Genomic DNA, 26,084 nt, shown 5'->3' with positions numbered 1-26,084 from the left:
ACCAAAAAATAGACATGCTCTATAATAAGGAAATAAAAGTGCATACACACTTCATGCAGATTTTGTTATATCAAATGATATTTTATTTGGATAAGTAAATTACAGCTTTGGTTAATATTGCCATACAGGTCTAAATGGAAGAATTGTTTTTGCTTTCTTTTGGATATTGATTTAGGGTTATATGTTGTATTTCCAATATAAGGATATTATTGTGACAAAAATTACCATTTAAAGCTAACAAAATTCATCTGAATCTGAGAACAAGTATATTGGCTCTTGTGTAGTATTGAAAACAAAATTGTTTCTGATAAATGAATTAAAAATGCAGGATTCATATATCATCATTCATACATTATTTATATATCATTCACATATCATTCATATATCAAGGATATGTGAATATCATTCATGATATCATTCATGATATTCATATATCATGTATCAAAATATCATGTCTCATGGCATATTTCATTTTTATTGGTATATAGTTATTACTTAGGATTTCACATACTATACAAGAATATTATAATTTTATATTTATGACTTCAGACTAAAACAAATAATTGAATATTATCTCTCATTTTATGTACTATCAAGTCTCATTTATCCTGGATAATCTATGAGTTGGGGTAATGTATTTGGGATTTATTTTTATTAAATTAATATAGATGTGTTAAAACTAAGGACCCTCCTTGTAATCTACTACTGACTAGTAGTATTAACAGGAAAATCTCTTCATCTCCTTGAAGTTGTGTTTCCTCATTCATAAATAAGTATGATGCTATTCTTAGTACTAGCTTTGAGGGTTACTATGGGCTACAAATTAAGTCAACCAATACACTTTCAAATTCTGAATTAATGAACCGTTATTAAACTATTACAGCTTTATGTAATTTCAATGTTATAATTTTAACTTCAATGTTGTATTATTAACGTTGTCGCACTAAGTTGGAAACTCAATTCCATTATTTGCTTATCAATTAATGATAATATTTAATAAGAAATAGCATGGGAACAGACTTGAGGTCAGCTTGCAGCCTAGTGGAAACTCAAGGGCAAAGATTAAAAATATAGAATCCAAAGATACAAAGGAGGAGGTCAGCAATGGATCAATACATCAACCTGAGTGATTTTCTTTCATGTGTATCTCAAAAGATAGAATCTAGGGGTATTAAAATGATATTGAGATTTGGAAGAACTGCCTTCCAGATGCCTGAGTGGGTTTAAAAAGTTCACTAAGGTTCATGTACATGTTAAATCCAGGTAATTTCTGTCTGTTAATTTTGAGGAGATATTATCCTGAATAGAAAGAACTTAATCCTTTATGTATGAGAGCAGGCAATGAAAACAAAAAAAAAAAAGAAACAGAAGCAAATAAAGAATATGCCATGTATTTTTGTTATAAAATATTAATATATATTATGCATTATTATTTTCTACAGAATTGATTTTAATCATTACAGTGGATGAATAAATTTTGAAACAAAGCTATGCTAGTCTTAAAGTGATATTTTCAATCACTACTTTACTTATGTAACCTTACTTATGTAAGTGTAACCCCTCTGTACATCACTTTGGTAATGAAATTTTAAATTATAAAAAAGGGAAAACTAAATTTCCTCTTTAAGGTAAACTACACACAATATTTAAGTGTCCTATAAAATCACTCCAGAGGGGAAAACTACCTGTCAAATAATTTTTATTACTAGATCAAGAAATACAGTTATATAACTCTTGCATGTTGTAAAAGAAACATAATAGTAGTAAATAGTTAAAAAGTTACACTAATATTTACCTTTAGTGGAAGAGTTATATTTTTCTTGTTCTTCAATGAATTAAATGCACATAATGATGGAAACAAAAGAAAGAAATCAGCAAATTTATAGTTAGACATGGAAATATGAATTAACACAATGGTATGAGCAGTAAAATGCATAACACATAAAGTGACATGATAAACTGCAATGACCAGCCATGGGGTGTCTCAAATATGGTACTAAAATCAATCAAAGAAAAAAAAGTGAATACAGAAAGATAAAGATTTAAAATAAAATGAAAATACTGGGTAAAATATGCTTAACATTTAAAGAGTTTTTTCTTAGTATTTTTCTCATATTTTAAGAATTATACATTTTAGCACCATTTTCACTAAAACATTTCAACTTAATCCCCCCTGTAGTTTTATATTGTAAATACATTAAAATCATGCACAATATTCATAAAACTTTTGCCATGAAAAATGGAATTCTGTACAAGTTGAAATAAAATAACTTCAATAAATAAATTCCATTTTTACTAAGAACAGTACACAATTTATTTGCCCCATGGAAACTATCCTGTAATATTTTCTACATGAAAAAATGCTTTTGAATTTCTGTATTTTTTCTTCCTTGTCATATTAATTTTATTAAAGTATTCCATACTAAAATTACTTTGTTTTGCATATTTTATTTCTTAGACATTTCATAAAGCTTTTTCTCTACTCGTTAGCATAGTATTCATTGAAGTATCAGGGCCTCCCTAGAGAATTTTGATGACTACTCTTAAGAGTTTTAGGCAGTGTAATTAATAAGCAACTATAATGTTCACAATTAATATGCATACCACTGTTAGTTTGTAAATGATCTTTCAATACTTCTTTAGAAGACATCCAAGTGAGCACAAAAAAAGTCACTGATATGTTTTGAAACAACACACATTCTTATGCAATCAATGGCCTTCAGCCTTGTTCTATATAAGTGCTAAGGTGAAATACAGTGTTGAAATACAGCCAAAGAAATTCCGTAAGTCTTTGCTTTCATCTTTCACTATTGTGAGAGTTACTTAAGTTACAAACTACTACTCTTCAACTACTTTTGTCTCAAAATCTTTATTGTAGCAATTATATTCCAACATGACCAGATGTCATACAGAAAACAGGCTAGCATTTCCTACTTGAAAAAGAAACTTCAAAGTACTTTTTCAAAAATTAATAAATAAACTGAAAGAAATGTTTATTAACATATCTTGTTTCTCTTTTTTTATAGTGTATGCTGGTTCTGGGGCTTGAACTCAGGGCCTGGGTACTGTTCCTGAGCTTTGATGGTCGTTATTGCTCCACACTAGAGCCACAGCTCTACTTCTGGAATTTTGGTGTTTATTTGGAGATAAGCATCTCACAGACTTTCTTGCTAAGGTTAGCTTTCAACCATGGCTTTGAATGAGGGTTCTCATGTCTCAGCCCTCTAAGTAGCTAGAATTACAGGTGTGAACCACTAGCACCCGTCTAACATATCTTTCTCTATGCTAGCCTTTAAAACAGGAGGTATTGCTTTTATGGTACAAAGATAACATTGTCGACTCCCTTTACAAGAAAAACAAATTGTCACACAACCTAAAACAATAATGCAGAGAACTGTTTGCAGAAATTTTATGAACAAAATTATTTTATAAACTATATTAAGAAGTTTTACCACTAGGAAGCTAAACCATCAGAAATATATGCTCTTACCAACTGGTTGTTTAACAAATCTATTAATAAATAAAGTTTTAGAACTCATGAAACCACCCTGTATTAAAAACAAAACAGAAAAGACCAAAAGGAATTCAAGGATACTAGAGGATTAATGAATTACAAGCAAACTGCAGTCAACATTAAACCTCACGTTAGAAAGAATTAACGTTTAGGAAATGCATTTGAAAGAAAAAATAATATAATGCTGTAGCTTTAAGAAAAGTCAAATCCATTGTGAGTAGACTAAGATAAACATGAAGGAAAACCCATGGATCACCTTAGTAGTTTCCCCTTGAAAATGTATTTTGTAAGAAGATAATGTAGACAGTCAGATCATCTACAAGAAGTTCCACACATACATTAACATGGTAAGGTAACCATATCTATTACACTTATAGAAGAACATCTAGGCACATGCTTGTCACCAGTTTTCAAAGCTTTATCTGCATGACTTTTAAGACCATATACACCAAGAAGGGCAAATGACCCAAAGGGTTCCTAGTATATTTGTGTATTAAGTATCAAAATAATTCCACCAATGTCACTCTCTTCTTCCACCTCAACTTCAATCCTTACAAATTGATTATTTTTCTGAAAGATAACTGTAAATACGAATACCATGAACAGCAATACTTAGATTACAGTGGAACACGAGATTTTTAAAAATCCAATATACAATCCAACTGATTTCACATGAGCAATTCTTATTTCTGCAGCAGTAACAGTACTAGAGTCTCTCAATGTGTAAGAATTATATTAATAAGCTTATACACTTGGAACTCATACAGCATTTTACTTGCAACTGGAGGAAATGCAAAGAATTTTGGGCTAGCAACTTTTTAAATTATCAATATGATTAGTGACACTGAAAATATAAGTAAACACCAAATTTTGAAGTTTTTCAGTTGTGCAACAGGAGTTAATGAATATCTTTAAAAAGTTTTTATTTCTAAATAAATTTTGTCCAGCTTATACATAGAATTTAACTATCATTAATTTTAAATCATCTTCTCAAAATATTCCCAGAAAACAGAATATCCATTAAACACACTGAATGGATAATTCTAATACATTAACTATTATTGCAGAAAAAACCCAAGAGCTTCACAAAAACACATTTTCTTGATTGCATGAATTATTTTACAGCAACTGTGAAAACTAAAGCATGATATATCAACCGAAAGTAAGATTTTAAAAAAATACAAACTCAGAATTTACAACACCAGCCCTACTTACTAAGTTGATTCCTCTAAAAACCTACACAGTGTTCTATAATCGAATATTTTGCAAGGCGCATTATGTCATGTAAGTCTATGAAACAATGTTTTTCTTTTCTCAGAAATTTAACAATTCTGATACATTTGATATAACATTTCAATTAAGTGCCTATGCACCCAGCACCCTCCACATGGTATAGAATATACACTACTTCAGTAATAAGTAACTCTTGAAAACTATTCAAATTTAAATTTTTAGTTGTCCCATAGGGATGAAAATTTTCAAATTTCAATATGTGCTTTAAATAAATCTCCCTTGCATTTATAATAAAACCTCCAATTAGAAATTTCAGTAGTTTTACATCTCAAGTAAGGACCATGTGTCTAAAAAATACTAAGAATAAGTCCTGAGACATTGAGCACATAAAAAATACTACTTTCACCTGGTACTCAAATCATTTAGTTCAAGTAGTTTCGAATTCAGTTTCAGCTCTCTCTCTCTTTTTCTCTTTCTCTCTCTCTCTCTCTCTCACACACACACACAAATTTTCTTCTTTCTAAAATAAAACAATGCATACTTGCTTAAAATGATTATTGACAAATGACATCCAAATCTATATTCACTTTTCATGTAAAAATGGAAGATATCACCAATCAAGTGAAAAACTTTAAAATCTAGTATTACATTCAGTATGACTGTATTTAAGTTTTAGAAGTTTGAAAAATAGTGTGTATGAAGTCTTTTAATATCCACAAAATCAAACTGTTCTAATGTTTTTAAGTTTTTAATCTTCTACCTTTAAATCTTTGAAACTGCCTGTGGGGATTCCTCCATCCTGTGAAAGAACCATTTACTCAGCAAAAATTAGCATATACTACAAATCACCAAAACCACATGTTATGGATAAAGTTCTAAAAGGGTTCATTGTTTTTAGGACCCATCAAACTACATATAATCAAAACACTATTTGTTTAATAAAAAAGAGTATCAAAGGGGGAGGTTCTTCACACCAAGAGTTTTGGACTAGGATGTGTCTCTGTGGGATACCTTGTTCTATACTGCCGCTCCTCACCGGCACCTGTGGAAGCTGTCTTCCCCTCCGGCTGCCCAGGCCGCTGTCTGTTGGGGGAGATTGGCTGGAACTTCCTTGTCTTTGCATTCTGCAGACAAAAAGCAGAGAAGGGGGCTGAAATTCCAATACAACCTGACCGTGATCTTTTTCTTCTTCCTGTTACTACTACAATAGGCATAAAAGTAACTGAGCGATTGGATGGAAAATCAAATATTTTCATAGATGTCAAAGGTATGTTACAAAAAAGGAACTAGAGTTGACATATACTGTAATGTACTGCTCTGCAGAATGAACTGGGCTGAATCAGACCCAGTTCTTATTAGTTTTCGATGAAGTCCTATTTATTAGACAAATTAATTCTTTCTGTGAGTGATCAACCAAATATATTTAATCACAGCCTTTGGGTTTTAAAAAGACAAAAAGAAAATTAGTGATGAAAGGCTGTTGCCTGAATGGGCTACTACTGAATTGCTACATGCTTTAGACTGCTTATAATTAATGGGAAATTCTTGCTGTAAATCCTTTATTTTTAAGTAGGAAAAAACCTTGAAAAAGTATTTAAGAAAACCCTGGGCACATGCTATGAGATACACTGATGTGGCAATTGAAATTACAAGTGAAAATTTGAGAAGCATGCAGACATGTTTCCCTGTCCAGAATTAAAATGACTTGCTGGCATTCAATTGTTTTATTTTATGACCTCCAATTTTTTTAAGTGAAAAACTTTAAAATACACTAAGATTTTATGAACATGTAAAGGTTACCTTTTTAAATTCCTCTTAACACTTTTCAAAGCAAATACATATTAAATTCCGAGTCATTTGTCATAAAGAATTCCACATATCTGATAAATTATATATGGATATGCCACAAACAAATGAAAGCACATAACACGGGTAAGTTTGCTTTTCAATGGTAGTTAATTGGCAGGAACTATAGAATATGGCCAGCACAGTGAAGAGAGATGCAAGTAATTGAAGATGAAGGAGAGGTTTAAGTACCACAAAGAGAGGATTCAAACTATGGGTCAAAAAAATGAGTGAAAGTTTGGAGTGCTCAGGAAGGTACAACACCACACCAACACCCGGAGCAGGACATGAATGCTGGCTGGACACTGAATAGCAACCTTGTCAGAAGTGGAGAAGGTGGCGCCGAGCCTCCGGGGGGAAGGTGGTGCATAGAACACATAGTTCTGACACTAGAGTGCTCACTCGATCTGGAGCGAGCGGGATGTTTTCCCCTAATGACTGCTTGACCAGTTGCTCTTGGGGCTGCGTATCCCCTTCTAGAAAGACATGGTGGGAGAACCCTAAAACATTAGGGCCAAAAAAGATCTTCAGTCAGCAAGTTCAAATTCAATTTATACCAACACAAATGTCCAAGGAGAAGCTGATTAGTCTGTACAAGATTGTGATTTTTTTCCCCCAAGAACCAGAAGACAATCCATCACACAATTATTGAAATGGAGTTCCAATCAATGTCAATATCTTGTAGATTTTTAAGAGGGCTGATCTAGGTTTCTCTATTGTAATAAACCCTTTATGATTTCTCTGAGGGTAGAGACTTCTGTCTTTTTTCTTTTATTTTAATTGTTGTTGAGCTTTCTCTGGTACCTAAAATATACCTGTACAGATAGCAGGAGCTTAATGACGTCAGGCTGACCAAATGAGTGAGTGAAATTACAACAGTAAGTACAGGGCTATGTCAAGGACTGGCCTTCAAGAGGAAATAAAGCACAGAACGATGAGTATGTTTTTTACAGTGCTCATAAGTTACTTGGCAACCATTAAATTTATGGCAGGAGGACACCTTTTGAGATTACTAAAGCAAAAATAATTTTATACAACTCACTGAGTGGAAATGGCTGATATGTGAGTAGGTCAAAGATTCTCATATGCACTGAAAAGGTATTTGCTAAAATATCAGCAATTATCTTCATGGTGTTTAAAATTATGACAAAGACATTTTTTAAACTAAAGATTTTAACTGGCAAGTTGAATTTAGATCGCTTTGTACAAATACCTAATATAATTTTAAAAATTAAAAATAAATAAATAAATAATTGAAAACCAATTTTTGAAGCCAGGCTCTGGTAGCTCATGCCTGTAATACTATTCAAGAGGCTGAGACCTGAGGATAGTGGTTAGAAACTAGTCCAGGCAGACAAACTCAAGAAACTCTTTGTCTAATTAACTAACAAAGAGCAGGAGGCATGGCTCAATTGGTAGAGCACTAGCCTTGAGCAAGAGCTGTGGCCTGAGTTCAGGATCCAGCATTGATATAAACTAACCAGCAAACTAACTAATATGTGTATACTTATTTAAGACAGTTTCATACTTTTATATTGTTATCATTTTCAGTATAAACAAACACTTCAAATACCTACTAAGTATTATGCTTTCAGAAGGAATGAGGTATCATCTCCCCCTTTGGAAGAAACGATGTGAAATGTGTTTATTGCATGTTTTTGTGCATGAGAACAACATATAAATAATAATCACCAAAAGAGTATTAATGAACAATTTATTGAGCTTACATTTATATTGAAAAATCTTCCTTTTCAGTAAATTAATTTTCACAGAGACATGATTTTGACTCAGATATCTCTGAGTCAATAGATATCTCTAAGAAAATGTTAAGTTGTCCATAGCAAAGAGGTACAGCTTAGGTCTTTAGTAATAGTGTATTTTCTCTTCTGGAGCCATGGCTTAATGGTTTATCAGTCTCTGTTGTCATACCCTGCAAACCTATCACCTCCATTTCCAAAGAAAAATGAAAACAAACAGACAATATCTGCTGTACTGTTCATTCATTCTGAATTGGCTTTCACATGATCTTAAGTGTATAAAATTGATATGGGAAGGATTATAAAGAAGCAATTTTATTTTCAGTGATAAAGGAAATGAGAAGCAACTTATCCAAAATACACGTTCTGAATGAGGTTTGAAATTTCCACTCTATTATTTCCACCCTAGTACTGTGAAATTTCATAATCATTGCAATTTTACTAAAATTTCCTCATTATCAATGACATTTTTAAACCCAGAAAGGACAACTTGAATATGACCTGAAATGTCACTAATTAGGTTGACTTTATGTGGTACTCAACTGAATGGTAAAGGTATAAAAAGTAACTTAAGGAGCTGATCAGTAGCTTTTCGGGTGAATATTGTACAGCACCAGAGTACTTGACTTAGTGTTCAAGCTGCTTAACCACAAAGAGGCTTCTAGAACCGAAAATAACCTATTGTGTTCAAGATCAATCATTTAGCACAAGTTCTGCTTTTCCCATTGGTAAGGAAAAGGTCCTGACATTAGCCAATCTGTGGTGAGCACAAGAAGTCCAGACCAAGAAGCAAAGGAACAACTCTTTCCCTATGTAAGGCAGAATTGTGGCTACAGGCTGAATTCTACAAACATGAATGAAGTAGGGAGATAATGCGCACTTTGATGAGAGAGGAGAAACAATGGAGACAGAGATAGTTTAGTTTGGAAAAGAGAATTAAAAAAATCTGTGGCCTGGAAATGAAAACCTAAGAGAATCCAGGATACTGAGGTTTTTTCTTTTTAATAAAATGAAATGTACTAAGAATGTAAGGATGTAAAAACAAGGGAAGAGACTTGGAGGGATCATGTTAGAGAAAGAAGAGGAGAATGAATGATGGAAGAGAAATAATTACTCTTAACTGATCATCAAAATTTGTATATGTCTCTGATTGTAAGTCTCCGATCATGAAAGTATGTATATATACTTCCTCAATGATGTAGTCTCAATCCTGGGATGTTATAATTATTATTGTTTTAGAAATAGGAGGCTAGGGTCATAGATTTGTCAAAAATCAGAGATAACATGTAGATCCACACAGGTCTGTCTAATTCTAACATTAAACTGGTGAGATGAGACTTGTTTCTTTGACATGAATTATAAAACTGTAATTTCACATCTCAGGATAAACAATCTTTTAACACAAAACACAAATACATCTAAGTATTGAATTATTTGGCAGAACTCAACAGAACAATTCTGACAATTTGGGAAATGAATATATGAAGAGAGCCTTGAAGGAGAACTTGGCCTGTTGTATTTATATATGTATGTGAACACTCCAGCTCAACATTTCCAAATGCTTCATGTTAACCATTGAGTTCAATCCCACCTTCTTTCTTCATCTAAGAGTAGTGTTTCAACCTGAACTATAATGCTCACTAGAACCTTGCCATTTTAGTCAACTCCATGGGTACAAATAGCTTTATAGTTAATTGCTTCTAGTGAAGCCAAGAAATACATTCTGGAGCTTTATTTATGACTAGCTAAAGAATGGGCAGGGCAGGCATCATCAGTGGCTCACGCCTATAATTTTAGCTAATCAGGAGGCTGAGATCTGAGGATCACAGTACAAAGCCAGCCCAGGCAGTAAAGTCCACAAGACTCTTATCTCCAATAAACCACCAGAAAACTGGAAGTGGTGCTGTGGCTCAAGTGGTAGAGCACTAGCTTTGAGCTGAAGAGCTGAGGGACAGTGCCTAGGCCCAGAGTTCAAGCTGCACAAGCGCAAAAAAAAAAAAAATGGACAGGTATGCAGTGGTACACATGGTCATCAAATGATTCCTCCAGCGATGAAAACCTTCATAAGCTCGTTCTAATAGCAAACAGTACACGATAAAAAGTGCACCTTCAAACAATTCCAAATCATAGTCTAAACAGAGTACGTCACAGACTGCAGAGTTTAAGTTCTCCAAGAGGAAGAGTTGCTAGAATGGAAATGATGCTAGCAGGGCTTATAGCTGAATTTTACATAGAGAAAAAGCTAAGTGCTTTATCTGAATGAGGACATTCCAAAGGAAGGACCACTTTAATTGGCCAGGCACAGAAGATAGAAATCAGTTCTTGCCTGTCCATTATCTCCAACTGCCCATCATATCTTTTAAAACATTTTCATCTAAGGCTAGTCTTGTGAAGCTACATTTGATAAGACCAACAAAAGGCATCTAAACATCATGATCATTTCCTGTGCATTTGCAAGAGCTAATACATAATTGGAAGGGGAGTTGTTAATTCACACTGATCAAGAATCAATGTGCAGATCATGGATGTACACAAGTGTCTGCCTAGCAGATGTGAGTCCTGGGTTTCATCCTCAGCATCACCAAATCAAAATCAATGTATGTAGAATTTGTATTGTGAATTCACTTCATTTTAAGCTAGCCATCAATTTAAAGTATCTTCTGAAGAAATCAGAGCTAAAGTAACATAGAAAATACAAGTCAATTCTTCTTGTATATCTACCTATTCAACAATTCACTTAAAAAAATCTAGGCATGAGTTTTCTACTCAAATAAGAGTCAATGAAGAACTATAATTTTAACCAACAAATCTACCCATATGAAAGATAACAGTTTTCTATTTATGTTAGCTGGTTTGCATTAAAGAATATGAAAGATGAAACATAATCGGTGTTGTTTCATATATCTGTTAGAACTATTCATCTATTCATCCATTCATTTCTTTACTGATTCATTTCTTTACTCAATGTTCAACTCCTTTGTGTATTATTTTTAAGTACTCTGGATCATTATTATAGTATAAATTACACTCTCCAAACTTTTCTAAATAGTCAATATATCTATGGACCACTTTCCATGAGTAAATTTCATCTCGCATCCCTTAGCTTCCTTCTCAGATGCTTTCCAGATCTCTATTTACTGGAAAGTTTTCATTTTTGCCTCTAAGTTGTTCCTAACCTTAATACATCCTTAATACATACCTTGCACATATTTCTAAATGAAATGAATCACTGAAATGAATCACTGAATTGTACAGATTCCATGTCAGCCAAGCCTACTATAGTCTAACTGGTGTCTTGCATCTACCTCTGAATCTTTGGATCCACCTTCCAAAATGCCACCCAAGTTTTAAATCTGATCATCCATGAACCATGGTTAAAGCATATCAATGACTCATAAAGATACTAAGTTTTTTTTTAACACAGTTTTAACATGCCAGAGACTTGTTATTCATTTTTTTTCAGGTTGTCTCCATTTTATTTTCAACCCTTTGTCCCATCCCTTGATTTCTATTCTCCATTCCAAAAACTGGTGCACTTTCTCCAAACTCAAGAAAGTATTTCAAATCTATTCCCCCCCTCTCTCCCCTCTTTCTCTCCCTCCCTTCTTCCCTCCCTCCCCCCTCTCTCTTTTTCTTGCTATGGGGGTGCGGTCCTGGGACTTTTACTAAGGGCCTAGGTGCAGTCTTGAGCTTTCTTACTCAAGAATAGCACTGAACTACTTGTGCCACTCCTCTTCCAATTTTTTGGGTGGTTGATTAGAAATAAGTCTCAAGGAATTTCCTGTCTGGGTTGGCTTTGATCCACAAACCTCAGATCTTCTCAGCCTCCTGAGTAACTAGGATTACAGGCATGAGCCAGTGGTGCCAATGGTATTCAAACCTTAAAGAATTTTCTTACATTGGTCTTGTTCATGAAACACTCTACTCCTCACATTTGCTTTCACATGTGCATTTAGATTAGTAAAACTAAATTTATGAAACATTTTATCATTTCTTCTAACCTTACTCATTTCTATATTTTCAATGTACTTTTTCATAACTCTGTAGCATCTATGATACATGAATACACTGATTCACTTGCATCTGTGTCCCCACACATGTTCTCACAATTTTAAGATAAAAGACAATCACTATACAGTACTTGAACCACTTAGATGTTTTCGTATGCATAAAAAAATCTCATTATATTGCACCTAAAATACTCCAAAGCTTTATGGAATTGGATGAACTGTAAACAAATGTTCAGTAATTCCTTATAATTTTTATGCAATCTCAGTATATTTGTATTTGCAAAACACAAGAAACACACTACCCATTTGTAAATAAGAGATTTGCTTAGATCACATTCAGATGGACCATTGAACCTCAGATATTTGTATATTCTATTGAAAGTATTTCACATAATCTGAGAAACAGAGTATTAGTTCCTAAAATGTATATTAAAACCAGAATTGATTTAATCCTTATTAGTCATCCCAATGACCAAAGAAGAGAAAATTACAAGTGCTCTTTAAACTTAATATGTATGAAGAACAATGGAAGGGGTGACATTGATAGAGACACACTATGCTTATACACGACATGCTGAACTGAAAGCCCTCTGCATAACTAAAAATAATAAAATAAAATAACTTAGTATTTAAAGGCTCCCTTCCACATTCTTCAATTACACTATTCCCACAAAAGAGTAGAACTGTTTACAAGAACTCCTTTGAACATCACAAGGTGGAATTCAGAGGTGGTCACATCAAATGGGAGTGAGAGTACCCTGAGGACCCTAAGAAAACAGAAGATGGCAGACAGTACACCCCCACGCCTACCTTTCCGCATCAGAGCCAGTGCCTTTCCTAGTCTGTTTTGGGATGCTAGATCTTTCAGACTTTCTGGAGTGCCTGTGAAATGAAATGTTAAATACAAAATATATGATGAATAAAACTACAGTAACATCATCCAGAGGTTTAAAACATGACACATGAAAAATGACAACCATCTTATCTAAATGGTTTGGTCAGTCAGTATTTTTCAAAATAAAAAAATGAAATAAACTAAAACATTCAAATTAAATATCAAAATTGCTGCAAGGCAGACACAAGTTGCCAAGTGGAGACATAAACAACTGACATTTCATTTGTCTAAACAAGTACATCTACAGCCCAGAACTAATGTGGACCTCCGCTGGGCAACTTTGCCTCCCTGCTGAGAACATAAATTGGATGACAAAATAGAATAATGATAAATGTGAAGATAAGGTGAAGGTAATGACTTAGGTGAAGGTAATGACTTAGGTACAGAAAAACCACATGAGGTATAGTGCTCTTTTACTTTTAAAGGTTGAACCTTGGTGTTACACAGGTTTATTTTTCCACCACAAAATATTAAGGCAAGCGAAGAAAAATATCATAATACAAAATACTGATGTAAATATAACTACTTACATCAACAAGACCATTTTTTAAGTAGTCAGAAAGAAGCCTTGATAATCATGTGCCATTTTATCGTAGTTTCGTTTCTGTGCTGGGTCTTGTGGTTTGAACTCCAGGCTTGGGCACTGTCCTTGAGCTTTTTTGCTCAAGGCTAGTACTCTATCATTTAAGCCACTGCTCCACTTCAGACTCTCCAGTGGTTAATTTGAGGTAAGACTCTCATGGACTTTCCTGCTTGGGCTGGCTTTGGAGGATGATCCTGAGATCTTAGCCTCCTGATTGGCTAGGATCACAGTTATGAGCCACTGTCGTCAGAATTTCAGGTGCTATTTTAGAAAGCTATTCATTCGTTATGAAGCAAAGAAAAGGTCCCCAATTTACTGTATTTTGTTATTTTTTTTGGTGGGTAATTTTGTCGTTGTTGTTGTTGTTGTGTGTGTGTGTGCGCACTGTACCACTTCAGCCACTTCTGGCCTTTTGGGAGTAACTGGACATGAGTCTTACAGACTTTTGAGCCTGAAGTAGCTTTGATCATCCTCAGATCTCAGCCTCTTGAGTAGCAAGGATTGCAGGTATACTGCCACTGTTTCAGTTTCCAATTTATTTACCAACAGTATGTATGTGTATATGTATTTTTATATATATGTATATGTACACACACATATACATACATATACTCAACATTTAGAATCTGAAATGCATCATCACATTGCAATATATAAATGACAGCTTAATATTTAAGGTACATAGCATAATGCTATAATATACATACACAGTAAAATGATTATGGCAGTTGAATAAATGAATATACTCATCACATATAAAACTACTATGTATTTGGAATAAACCATTCTAAATATGATACTCTAGAGATCAATATTTTAAAAACAATTAAAGAAATCATAGAAATGTGTATTTTGGACTGCCCTCTGAATCTCTATAATTTACGCATATTTTCTTTCCTGAATATCCACTGTCCAAAAATATTGAGACAAATATATTTATGACAATCAGACAACTTAATTTAGTATCCTGTATTATGTCAGGGCCTGTTCCAAATTAGAAATCCTTATCAATAGCTGGTCGGCTCAGGCCTATAATTCTAGCTACTCATGAGGCTTAAGATCTGAGGATTTCTATGTTCAAAGCCAGACTGGGCAGGAAAGTTGGCTAGATCTTTATCTACAAATAATCACCAAAAAATTGGAAGTGGAGCCATGTCTCAAGTGGTAGAGTGCTCACTTTGATCAAAAGAGTGAAATGATATCTGCTCACACCCTCAGTTCAAGCCCCAGGACAGCAGTAAATTTAAAAAACGTCAAGTAAGAGTGTAAGATGAAAGACCCTGAGTTAAGCCCCAGTACTGTTCAAGCCTAAATATCAGCAAAAAGAAGAAGGAGACGGAGGGAGGAGAAAGAAAAGGGAGGAAGGAAAAAGAAGAAAAAGGATAAAGAGGATGGGGGGTATTTTACTAGTAGAAGACAAAAATTAAACAACAAGAACAATTTCACACCAGTACATTACATATTGTGAAAGAAGGTGATCAATCCAAACAACAAAAATGTAACCAGAGCAAGGGGCTGGGATGTAGGGGAGATAGGGTTAAGGTAAGGGGCAGATTGCAATTTCATTTAGTGGCGTCAATGAAGAACCAGAGAGGGTCAAATTCAGCAAAACTTAAGTGAAGAGAGCCATGTATGTTTCTAGGGACAGAATGTTCCCAACAATGAGACAGCAGGTGGGTTTGCACGGGCAGTTGTGTGCCTAGTATGTTTAAGGAATCAGGAGAAGGTAAGGAGGACTGAGTTGAGAGTGCTGAATCAGATGGGAAGATCTATGCAGACAGGGAAGAGAGGAGGCATAGAACAAGACAAGCTTTCCTACAAACTACAACCAGGGCACAAGGTCATAGGCATCTTTCAGAACTTACCTGCTTTTCTTCCTAACTCTAGTAATTTCTATGTTTCCAGACTCAACTGAGATGTCACTTCGTCTATGAAGTCTAAAAACCTTCTTCTTCCCTCATCTCCTAAAACTTCATGGATTCATATACAACACTGGTGATAACAATAGAAATCATATCTAACCTTCATAAAGACTTCCGTCTGTGCTAGGAGGACATCTTGGACTTGTTTTAGCTCATCCACTCTAACCAATACAAAGAAGATAGTACAGTTTGTCCTTTAAGAATGTGGAGATTGATGAAAGGAGTGATATTGATCAAGATGCATTATTACTCATAAACGGACACATTAAATTGATACCTCTTTGTATGACTACTTAAAAATAAAATTTAAAAAGTATAAGGAGACTTGGAGAAATTAACTACTTTGCTCTGACACACATACTCATTAACTGTCAAGCCAGGAGGTGTGCTGAGTCTTGAATTTCAATGGCAGTATCACATGAGATCTTTGGTATGAATGAAATGTAGTAGCCATGAATTCTAGAGGCAAACTGGATATATCATCTCTGTTTCTGGCTACTGAGTGACTTTATGCAACTAACTTAACCTTGCCGTGCCTCATTTTCCCCTACATGATCTGCAGGGTAATAACACCACCAACTCACATATTTCCTAATTTTAAATGCTTCACTGGTACTTAGTATTTATAGTCTAGTATTTGTAGTTTTGTAGTACTACACAAAATCTGATTTGTTAGAAGTTTCAGCATTACTTAGAATCAGTAAGTAGTGTTATGAAGGTATTTTTATTTTTAAGTACTTTTACAAAGGGATTTCAATTCAACATGTCGACTTGTATCAGTTTTTGAGTACAATGCATCTTGGTCAATGAAACTTTTTGTCATTCTCCTCTATCTCTTACAACTCTATAGAGTTGTAATTATCTCTATAGAGATAATTATTTTTAAATAATAATAATAATACATATTTGATCATGAATACAAAGACTCTTATTCATCTATAAGGGTCTACTCACAGCCAATACTACTTAATACAGAATTTCCGCAACTTTGCACATCTACCCTTTTCATTTTTATTTTGAACTTTCCAGTCAAGATATACTTATTTTTTTCTCTACAGATGCCATCAGAACTTAATTTTACTATGATATTTCTAAAGGTTTAGATGTGGCTCAAGTAGTAGAGCTCCAGCCTTCAGCAAATGAGACAAGTAAGAGTGCAGACCCATATGGGGTTCATGCTCCAGTACCAGTAAACACACACACACACACACACACACACTCATACACACACACAATCTTTCTTAAGATTTCTATAAAGAAAATGTCACTGTAATTCTGTAACCTCTAAATAATTTTAAACTAATTGAAATTCTTTAATCATTTAATCCTCCAATAGAACTAATGTGTATTGCATTGAATTGGTGGATTGCTTTGGGCAGTATTGCCATTTTCACAATGTTAATTATTCTAGGAGCATGAAACGTCAATTTCTTTTTCCAAATTTGTAGTTTTCACAATAGAGGTCATTCCTTCACATCTTTAAGTTAATTCCTAGGTATCTTTTTTTGAGGCTATTACAAATGGGTTGTTTCCTGATTTGAGTCTCAATCTTCTTATTGGCATACAGAAAAGCTACTGAGGACCAATGGAACAGAATAGAAGACTGAGAAACGAACCCACAGACCTATCACCATCTAATATTTGATAAGGAAGACAAAAACATAGGTTGGAAGAAAGACAGTCTCTTCAACAAATGGTACTAGCAAAACTGGCTAGCCAGATGCAGAAAACTGAAACTAGATCCTTATATATCACCTTGTACCTGAATGGATCAAAGACTTCAATGTAAGTCCAGATACCATGAAAATATTACAGGAAGGGGAGAGGAAACACTAGAGGTCCTAGGCACAAGTCAAAACTTCCTTAGAGATCCATAGTCACAACAAATCTAAGAAATACTGAATAAATAGAATTGTGTCAAACATAAAAGTTTCTGTGTGGTAAAGGACATAGCTAATAAGCTAAATAGTAAGCCTACAAGATGGGAGAAGAGTTTCACTAGCTATCCACGGGACAAAGGACTACTATACTTAGAGCTCAAAAAAATCAAACCCTCACAAAGTAAACCCTCAAAGAAACAACAACACACTTAATAAATGGATTAATGGCTTAAAGAGAGATTTCTCAGAAGATGAAGTAAAAATGACCCTTAGGCACAGGAAGAATTGCTCATCAGAACAACACTGAGGTTCTATCTCACCCCAATTAGAATGGTCAATAGCAAGAAAACTAGCAATAACAAATACTGGCAGGGATGTGGCCAAAAGGGAACTCTATAGACACTGTTGGTAAGATTGTTCAACCATTCTGGAAAGCAGTGTGAAGGTTCCTTAAAAAAACTAGAGCTTCCTTATGACCCAGCAATTCTACTTCTGAGCATTTATCCAAAAGATCACAAACCAGGATACAGTAAAGCTACCAGCACAACCATATTTATTCCAGCACTATTTACCATAGCTACCGTATGAAACCAACCCATATGTCCCTCAATGGACAATGGTATTTTTACCATTTACCATTGTAAAAGAGTAGAAAAAATTGGAAAAAATACTGAGTAAAGTAAGTCAGGCCCAGAGAGACATAAATTGCATGCTTTCTCTCATTTGTGGTAGTTAAAATGTACCCATAAATCTACAAGGAAACACACTGGGTGGTAAGCAAGGGATTACAAATGAATTGACTGAAATAGAATAGACTCTATGGAGAGCACAAATAACATAATTATTTAAAAGACAAAGTCAAAGCCCCCCCCCCCAATAAGTTCCAGGACATGGGTACTTGCAAGAGAAAAGCCAAGGAGAGAAGGGTAGATGAATGGGGGGAGAGTAGAGAGGAAGAGAATCCAGGCAAGAATTATTGCATATTACACAGAATTAAGAAATATAAGGGGGGCTGGGAAGGTGGCTCAGTGGTAGAGCACTTGCCTTGCATGCATGAGGCCCTGGGTTCGATTCCTCAGCACCACATAAGCAAAAAAAAAAGCCAGAAGTGGTGCTGTGGCTCAAGTGGTAGAGTGCTAGCCTTGAGCTGAAGAACTGAGGGACAGCGCCCAAGCTCAGAGTTCAGGCCCCATGACCGGACCCAAAAAAAAAAAAAAAAGAAATATAAGGGAAAGAGTGGGTCAAAGGGTTGTGAAAGTGATGACAAAGATCAAGATGCATGGTTCATATAAACTGCTTTTTTAAATGGCAAAAAGTCAATACATGAGTAATAATAATAATAATTCAATAAGGGAAAGAGTAGGTTGCTAGGGGCGGGTAAGTATGTTGAAAGGATTAAGTTGAAAGGGATCAAGACACACAGTGTTCATAATCTGCTTTGGTGAATGGCAACTCCTTTGTACAACTATTTAAAGATAATAAAAATATTAAAAATAAGCCAGGTGCTCACGTCTATAATCCTAGCTACTCAGGAGGCTGAGATCTGATGGTTGCAGTTCAAAGCCAACCTGGGCAGGAAAGTCCATGAAACCCTTATCTCCAATAAACCACCAAAAAACTGGATGTGGTGCTGTAGCTCAAGTGGTAGAGCTCTAGCCTTGAGCTGAAGAGCTGAGGAACAGTGCTCAGGCCCAGAGTTCAAGGCCCACAAGCGACAAAAAAAAAAAATCAAAAATAATATAAATTAAAATAAAACACATTTCTTTTGTTAAAAAGAACTACCTTGGGAGGGGAAAAGCTATGAGGGAATAAAGGAGGGAGTGACACTGTTCAAATGGAAATGTACTCATTACCTGACTTACTTAACTGTAAACCTTCTGTACATCTCCTTTACAATAAAAATTTTTGCCCCATTCTTAAGGAAGTAGAAAGACTTGGAAAAAATTACACTAAGCAAAATAAGCCAGACACACAGAAACACAGGCTGTATGGTTTCCTCATTTGTAATTATTACAATGTGCCTATAAATCTGCAAGTAAACCAGATGGTTAGCACAAAACAAATAATTACACTTGGACATGATAAATTTAACATCAGTCTAAACATTCACACAGTGAGAACGAAGGAGGATAGTCTTAGGAGAAGATCACAAGGGCTCAATAGTTATGTGCATTGGCTCATATAAAATGATGCTTATTGAAATGAACTCGAAGAAATGGAAGGAAGAGATTTTTAATTGCATTGTTTGTGGTTCTTTTTATTTCTTTCCTTTTTTCTTAGGTTTATTCTGTTCTGGCCCTATTTTTGTTTCTGTACTCTGTCTTGCATGTAAGTTTATCTGATTTGGGGATGGGAAGGGGAAGCCCAGAAACAGTGGGACAAAGGGTGAACCAATTCAGCAGTGATCCTCACTAGATACTATGTTGGAAATGAATTATACAACTTAGTCGGGGGAAGGAAGTCAAGAGGTAAAACTGGTTGAGGATGAGGGAGGAAGTGACACTGTTCTAAAGGAAATTCATTTATTACCTGACTTATGTAACTCTAGCCTCTCAGTACATCACTTTTACAATAAAATTTAATTTTTTTAAAAAGAGCTAAATAGTAAAAAAATAATAATAAGTTCAAAATCACTAATAAGAATGCTTCACTTAAAAAATAGCTCCAAGCTGGGCGCTGGTGGCTCACGCCAAGCTACACAGGAGGCTGAGATCTGAGGATCGCAGTTCAAAGCCAGCCCAGGCAGGAAAGTCCATGAGACTCCAATCTACATTAAACTACTAGAAAACTGGAAGTGGCACTGTGGCTCAAGTGGTAGAGTGCTCACCTTGAGCTGAAGTGCTCAGAGGCAGCGCCCAAGCCCAGAGTTCAAGCCCCACGACCAACAACAACAACAAAAAAAGCTCCAAGTTGAACTAGGTAAAGATAATCATAAGAGTAACATATATTACCATTTCATATCTAGATGAATACCTACATTCTGGCCACCAAATTCAGAAGCTTGATAGTTCAAAGTTGTATATACTGTTTTGTGGATAGCTATTCACAGAGTAGCCATTTAGAAAATATTTAGTTAATGTTTTAGCCATTGGTTGATTTAGCCATTTGATAAATTTCAGGTTATAAGTGGATCTACACTTTATGAAGATCCCAAGAAATATATAGAGATGCGAGTTCATAAAAATGATTTTATGTATTAAAATAATTCCACTTACACAGATATACTTTATTAATGCCATGATGATGTTAAGAAGCCCTGATGTATTTAGTAACAAAACTGCAAGAAACTTTCACACTTTGAAGATTAGAATTATTCCCCTAGGGAGCTAGTACCAAATACTTTTTCTCTTTTTCCTTAGCAAATATTAATTATATAAGAAGTTTCATTGAAATATTTCCATCCATGCATATAATGTACTTTGATTAAATATTCCCTTCAATTACTGTATTTTTGTGTGTGTGCTGGTACTGAGGATTAAACTCAGGGCCTGGGTACTCCCTGTGAGCTACTATGCTGAAGACCAGCATTCTAGCACTTGTGTCACAACTCCACTTTGGCCTTTTGGTAGTTAATTGAAGATAAGAGTCTCATGGACTTTCCTGCCTGGTTTGTCTTCAAACCACACCCTCAGATCTCAGCCTCCTGAGTAACAAAGATTATAGGCACAAGCCACCAGCATCTGACCAATTAGTGTATTTTTATTATTGTTTAAAAATAGTTTCCAAAATATTATTCTTGTATACAAACCTATGTAATTTGATACTTTGCAAAAGAATAAAATCCATATTTTAAGAATGCCAGGCTAAGGTGGCTCAAGCCTGTAATCCTAATCCTAGTGAATCAGGATGCTGAGATCTGTGGATTGTAGTTCAAAGCCAGCCCAGGCAGCAAACCTGTGAGACCTATCTCCAAATAATTACCAATAAAGCTGGAAGTAGAACTGTGGTTCAAGTGTAGAGCTCTAGCCTTGACCAATAAAAGCTCAGGCACAGGGGCTAGGAAGGTAGCTCAGTGGTAGAGTGCTTGCCTTGCATGCATGAGGCCCTAGGTTCGATTCCTCGGCGCCACATAAGCAGAAAAAGCCAGAAGTGCTGCTGTGTCTCGAGTGGTAGATTGCTAGCCTTGAGCTGAAGAGCTGAGGGACAGCATGCAGGCCCAGAGTTCAGGCCCCCCACAACCAGCAAAAAAATAATAAACAAAAAAAGGGAAAAGCTCAGGGACAGCACTCAGGCCCCAAGTTCAAGCCACAGGACCCCCACTACCCTACACACACACACACACACACACACACACACACACACACACACACACACACAGGACCCCCACTACCCTACACACACACACATACACACACACACACATACACACACACACACACACACACACACTATCACAAATATAACCACACTGCGTTTTTCTCACTGCCAGTGTCCTGGGACAAAGGGAGCCCCTGTTCCCAAGTCCTAATAAATATTCACTCTACCCACCCTGATGCTATTTCACTTAGAATAGTAGGGATTTCTGAGTGAGTAAGTAGAGCTAGTAACAGGTACAGTGCTTGTGTTCACTATGCTTTGTCAAGTGAGTGACATGGCTACTTCCAAATTCACCATTAGTTAATAATTTCTCATTTTGATGGCATCTTTTATTCTTGCTGATGAATGAAAGCTGATTGTCTATTATTTTCTATTCTCTACAACAATAAAATTGTAGTTTCAAGCTATTTAAGATTTATTATTTTCTGGTTTAATGTAGGATTTATTTATAAATAAGTCATTATAAAAACTATATACAAAATTTTGTATTTAGTAAATACATGAAATGTATATTATGCTGATTATTACCTACCACATAAATCACCTAGAATACATATGTGCATATTAGAATGTATTTCTAGTTAATAATCAGCATAGAACTTATTAATAATATATATTTATAATTAACAATATAATTAATTCATATACCATATACCATCAGGTGAAGCTAATGACATCTTATGTATACTAAGAACTGAAACTATTATCCATTTCTATATTGTTCAATGAAAGCTCAGATAAACCTGTGTTTACATTCATTACAAAGACTATTTTATTTAATTGTGTAATACTTGTTTTGTTTCAGAATAAATTCAAAACTTCTCAGAATTACCTTTCCTAAAAGAACTTCTAAGTTCCTTCATCATCAAGACCTTGTTATACTAAATCAGAATTTTAATTAGCCATTGTTCACTGTACACAGTAGGGACACAATAGATCCTTACTGTAAACATTAGTAGCAATGTAGACTTAAAGTATTATTTAACTTCCACAGTGATGTTCTATTCTTATTTGAAATGACTTTGTCCCTGTTAATAAATTTTAGACTGCTAATTTTTCTAATCCTAGAAATCTTACACTATTATTCATTTTGTAGCAGAAGGAATTAAGGAATTTTGAATTCCAAATGCATGTCATATTAAATAATTAATATGAATTAAATTATGCTCAAAATCTTGAAGTTTGTTGTCTTTCCCAACATTGGTAAATGACATTAATTTTTCTTAATTATGAAGCCTAGTTTTTCCATCAAGTAGAAATTCTGGAGATATTCTAATTATGTACACAGAAAAAATAAATTATATCACTCTTTACCAGGCTACAACTACTGTCGAGAACAAAGAGCTGGCCAAGTACTGGTGTCTCATGCCTATATTCCTAGCTACTCAGAAGACTAAGATCTGAGGATCAAGGTTCAAAGCTAGCCTGAGTAGGAAAGACTGTGAAACTTTTATTTCCAATTAACCACAAAAAAAAAAAGCAAAACAGAAGCGGAATTATGGCTCAAGTGGTAAAGAGCTAGTCTTGAGCAAATAAACTCAGGAACAGTGCATAGGCCCTGTTCAGGACTGGTGCAAAGGAAACAAGCAACAAAAGAACTTTCATGCTTATCCAAGGAGTTATCAGGTATCTGGTTGTTCTCTTTCAGAGATACTGCATCTATTTATTTAATAAATGTTACCAGCCTCTGATAAAATGTGTGTGTTTGTGTGTGTGTGTGTGTGTGTGTGTGTGTGTGTACTAGAGTTTGAACTCAGGCCTTTGCTCTCTCACTTGGCTTTTATGCTCAAAGCTGATGCTCTACCACTTGAGCCATGCTTACACTTCTGGCTTTTTGCTGATTTATTGGAGATAGGAATCTCTCAGATCTGTCTGTCCATGCTGGCTTAGGATTACAATCCTCAGATCTCAGTCTCTGGAGTAGCTAAGATTACAGGTGTAAGCCACCAACAACCACCATTTGATGGAATTTCTGCTGACGAAAAGGATCTCTGATGCCCCAAACTTTTTGTTACCACACAGAAAAAATACTGTAAGGACTATGTATGAAAAAACAATAAAATGGGAGAATTAAATGACTGAAAACTAAGAATATTATAGCCCTGGAACATAGATGTTGTGATACTTCTTAGAGCTTGTATAAAGTATATTCAAAGCACTGACTGTTCTCTACAACCTACCTTTCAGAATGTCCCTAGATGACAACATTTGGTTAAAAAACACAATATACTTAAAGTATATGAGAATCAAGTGCTCTGCATTAATACCATTTTTAACCCCAAAGCCTAAATGGTATCTTGAAAACAGACTTACACAGCAGCAAAGGTAACTGAGATTAAGCTCTCAGATGTAATCAGTCTGCTCTGGCAGACTTTAATACACTTTAAAGCACCTGAGAATTTTCGTGTAATCTAATATAATCAAGAATCTATGGATAAATACCTTTCTGGAAATTCAAAACACTGTAATGAATGCTTCCGAGAAGAGAACTTTTCACTGATCTTGACTTTATTGATCTTAAATGACACCACTTCCTATGCTGCTCGCCTTTTAGTAAATATTCTGAGGTGCTTTAAAAGAGGTGGAATTACTGGTAGAGTTCCATATTTCACTCTTGTTTCTGGAAGAAAGCATGTCTTAACCATCATTCCTTTCAAATATCCTTCACTTGGTGTCCTATGAGCCTCTAGAAGCCACTTGTCCATAAGGAGGTGACTAGTACCTGTCATTCTCCGGAGATGCGTGCTGGATTTGAATCCTGGGGCTAGGAGGTCGTCTCCTATCTAGGGAGGGGGACCATCTACCCCTGTTTGCCCAGTGAACAAGACAGGAAAAAACAGGACATTTAGTAACTTCTAAAATAAAATACATGGAACAATAGGACTGGAATTAGGCCCCTGAAAGGCAAAGTGTTCAATTTTGCTCTACAATTTCATCTTTTACTTTCACAAATTTAGAAACACAATTATAATATGCAGGAAATTTAGGCTTAGAACCTTACAAATGGATAGAGAAAATATGTGTGAAGATGAGTGGAATCTATGAAATGTAACAGGTTTTTTTAAGATGCTCATTTATACATGTTTATACAAATATAAATGTGAATGTAACTAATATTAATGCTTAAAAAATTCACTTCTTGTTTGGTGCCTGTACTGAGGCTTGAACTCAGGGCCTTGTGTTTTTCCTTGGCTTTTTTCTGTTCAAGGTTGGTTATCTATTACTTGAACAGCTCAAGCTGTACATAGCTCCACTTACAGCTTTGCTGGTCAGCAGAAGAGTCTGCCTTTTCTGCCCAGGATGGCTTTGAAGCACTATCTTCAGATCTCAACCTCCTGACTTGCTAGGATTACAGATTCACAAGAGAAATTTCACTTTTATTCGAACACAACCACTCTAATAAACATCTAATGTGTACTTGATGCAGGTTCTGAAATTATTGGTGTCAAGAAGAGGGGTATACATTTAATAATAAGGAAGATAGAGCTAGAGGATATAGAAATGTTCTTGATAATATGAAGAACTAATTTCTATCTAAAAATACCAGTGTAGTCTTAACAACTTTCATACCATTTTTGGTTTGGGTATTGTTTTGTTTTGTTTTGTTTGTGGTAGAAATCTTCATAACAAAATGTTCACTAATGACTTAAAATTAAGAATATAGACAGATACAGGAAATTAGCATGAAATGTTAAATGTTCTGTTAATCTTCATTTACTTAAGTGTCTGCCAGTTGCTTTAACAGCTGTTTCTTATTTTAACATTCACAATTATATTCTGTGTGTGTGTGTGTGTGTGTGTGTGTGTGTTAACTGGAAGACAGTTTGAAACAGTGCTTTCTTCTATTAAAATATCTTGAGATTCAGTCTGTGGAGATCCAAAAATTAAAGTTTTTTTTAAAGAAATAAAACCTAGTCGAAACAGAAGAAAATGGGATTGAACAGGGTGGGATTAGAAATGTGTATGTATATGATACAAATAAATATTTAGCAGGATAATTTCTCTGGTTGGTGTCTTTCTCATATGCAACAAAGGGATAATTGAGGCATAAAATTTTATAATTAACAAAGAAACTATAGTCTGGACATAGTATCTGGTCCTTTCATGCCTTGTTGGTCTTATTGGACC

The 26,084-nt window shown here is 34.9% G+C and overlaps 1 protein-coding gene across 7 annotated transcripts in view; it reads right to left on the bottom strand.

Moving 5' to 3' along the window:
* The window catches only part of Rims1 (regulating synaptic membrane exocytosis 1), a 197,755-nt gene that overhangs the window by 100,241 nt on the left and 71,430 nt on the right, over positions 1-26,084 (bottom strand). For 3 of the 7 annotated variants that reach the window (XM_013033620.1, XM_013033617.1, XM_013033621.1), the window contains 2 exons: positions 13,170-13,241; positions 5,759-5,871 (listed from right to left, as the gene is read on the bottom strand). In XM_013033620.1, the coding sequence (XP_012889074.1) occupies positions 5,759-5,871; positions 13,170-13,241 (185 nt within the window). Of the gene's footprint in view, positions 1-5,758; positions 5,872-6,909; positions 7,093-13,169; positions 13,242-24,678; positions 24,763-26,084 lie in introns of all 7 variants that reach the window. The other 4 variants (XM_013033615.1, XM_013033616.1, XM_013033618.1 and 1 more) reach the window with 3 other exon arrangements.

This window comes from Dipodomys ordii, unplaced genomic scaffold (assembly GCF_000151885.1).
Source record: "Dipodomys ordii isolate 6190 unplaced genomic scaffold, Dord_2.0 Scaffold172, whole genome shotgun sequence".
NCBI classification, from domain to species: domain Eukaryota; kingdom Metazoa; phylum Chordata; class Mammalia; order Rodentia; family Heteromyidae; genus Dipodomys; species Dipodomys ordii.
The sequence above is the reverse complement of the archived record's forward strand: the minus strand, read 5'-3'. Positions and strand labels throughout refer to the sequence as shown.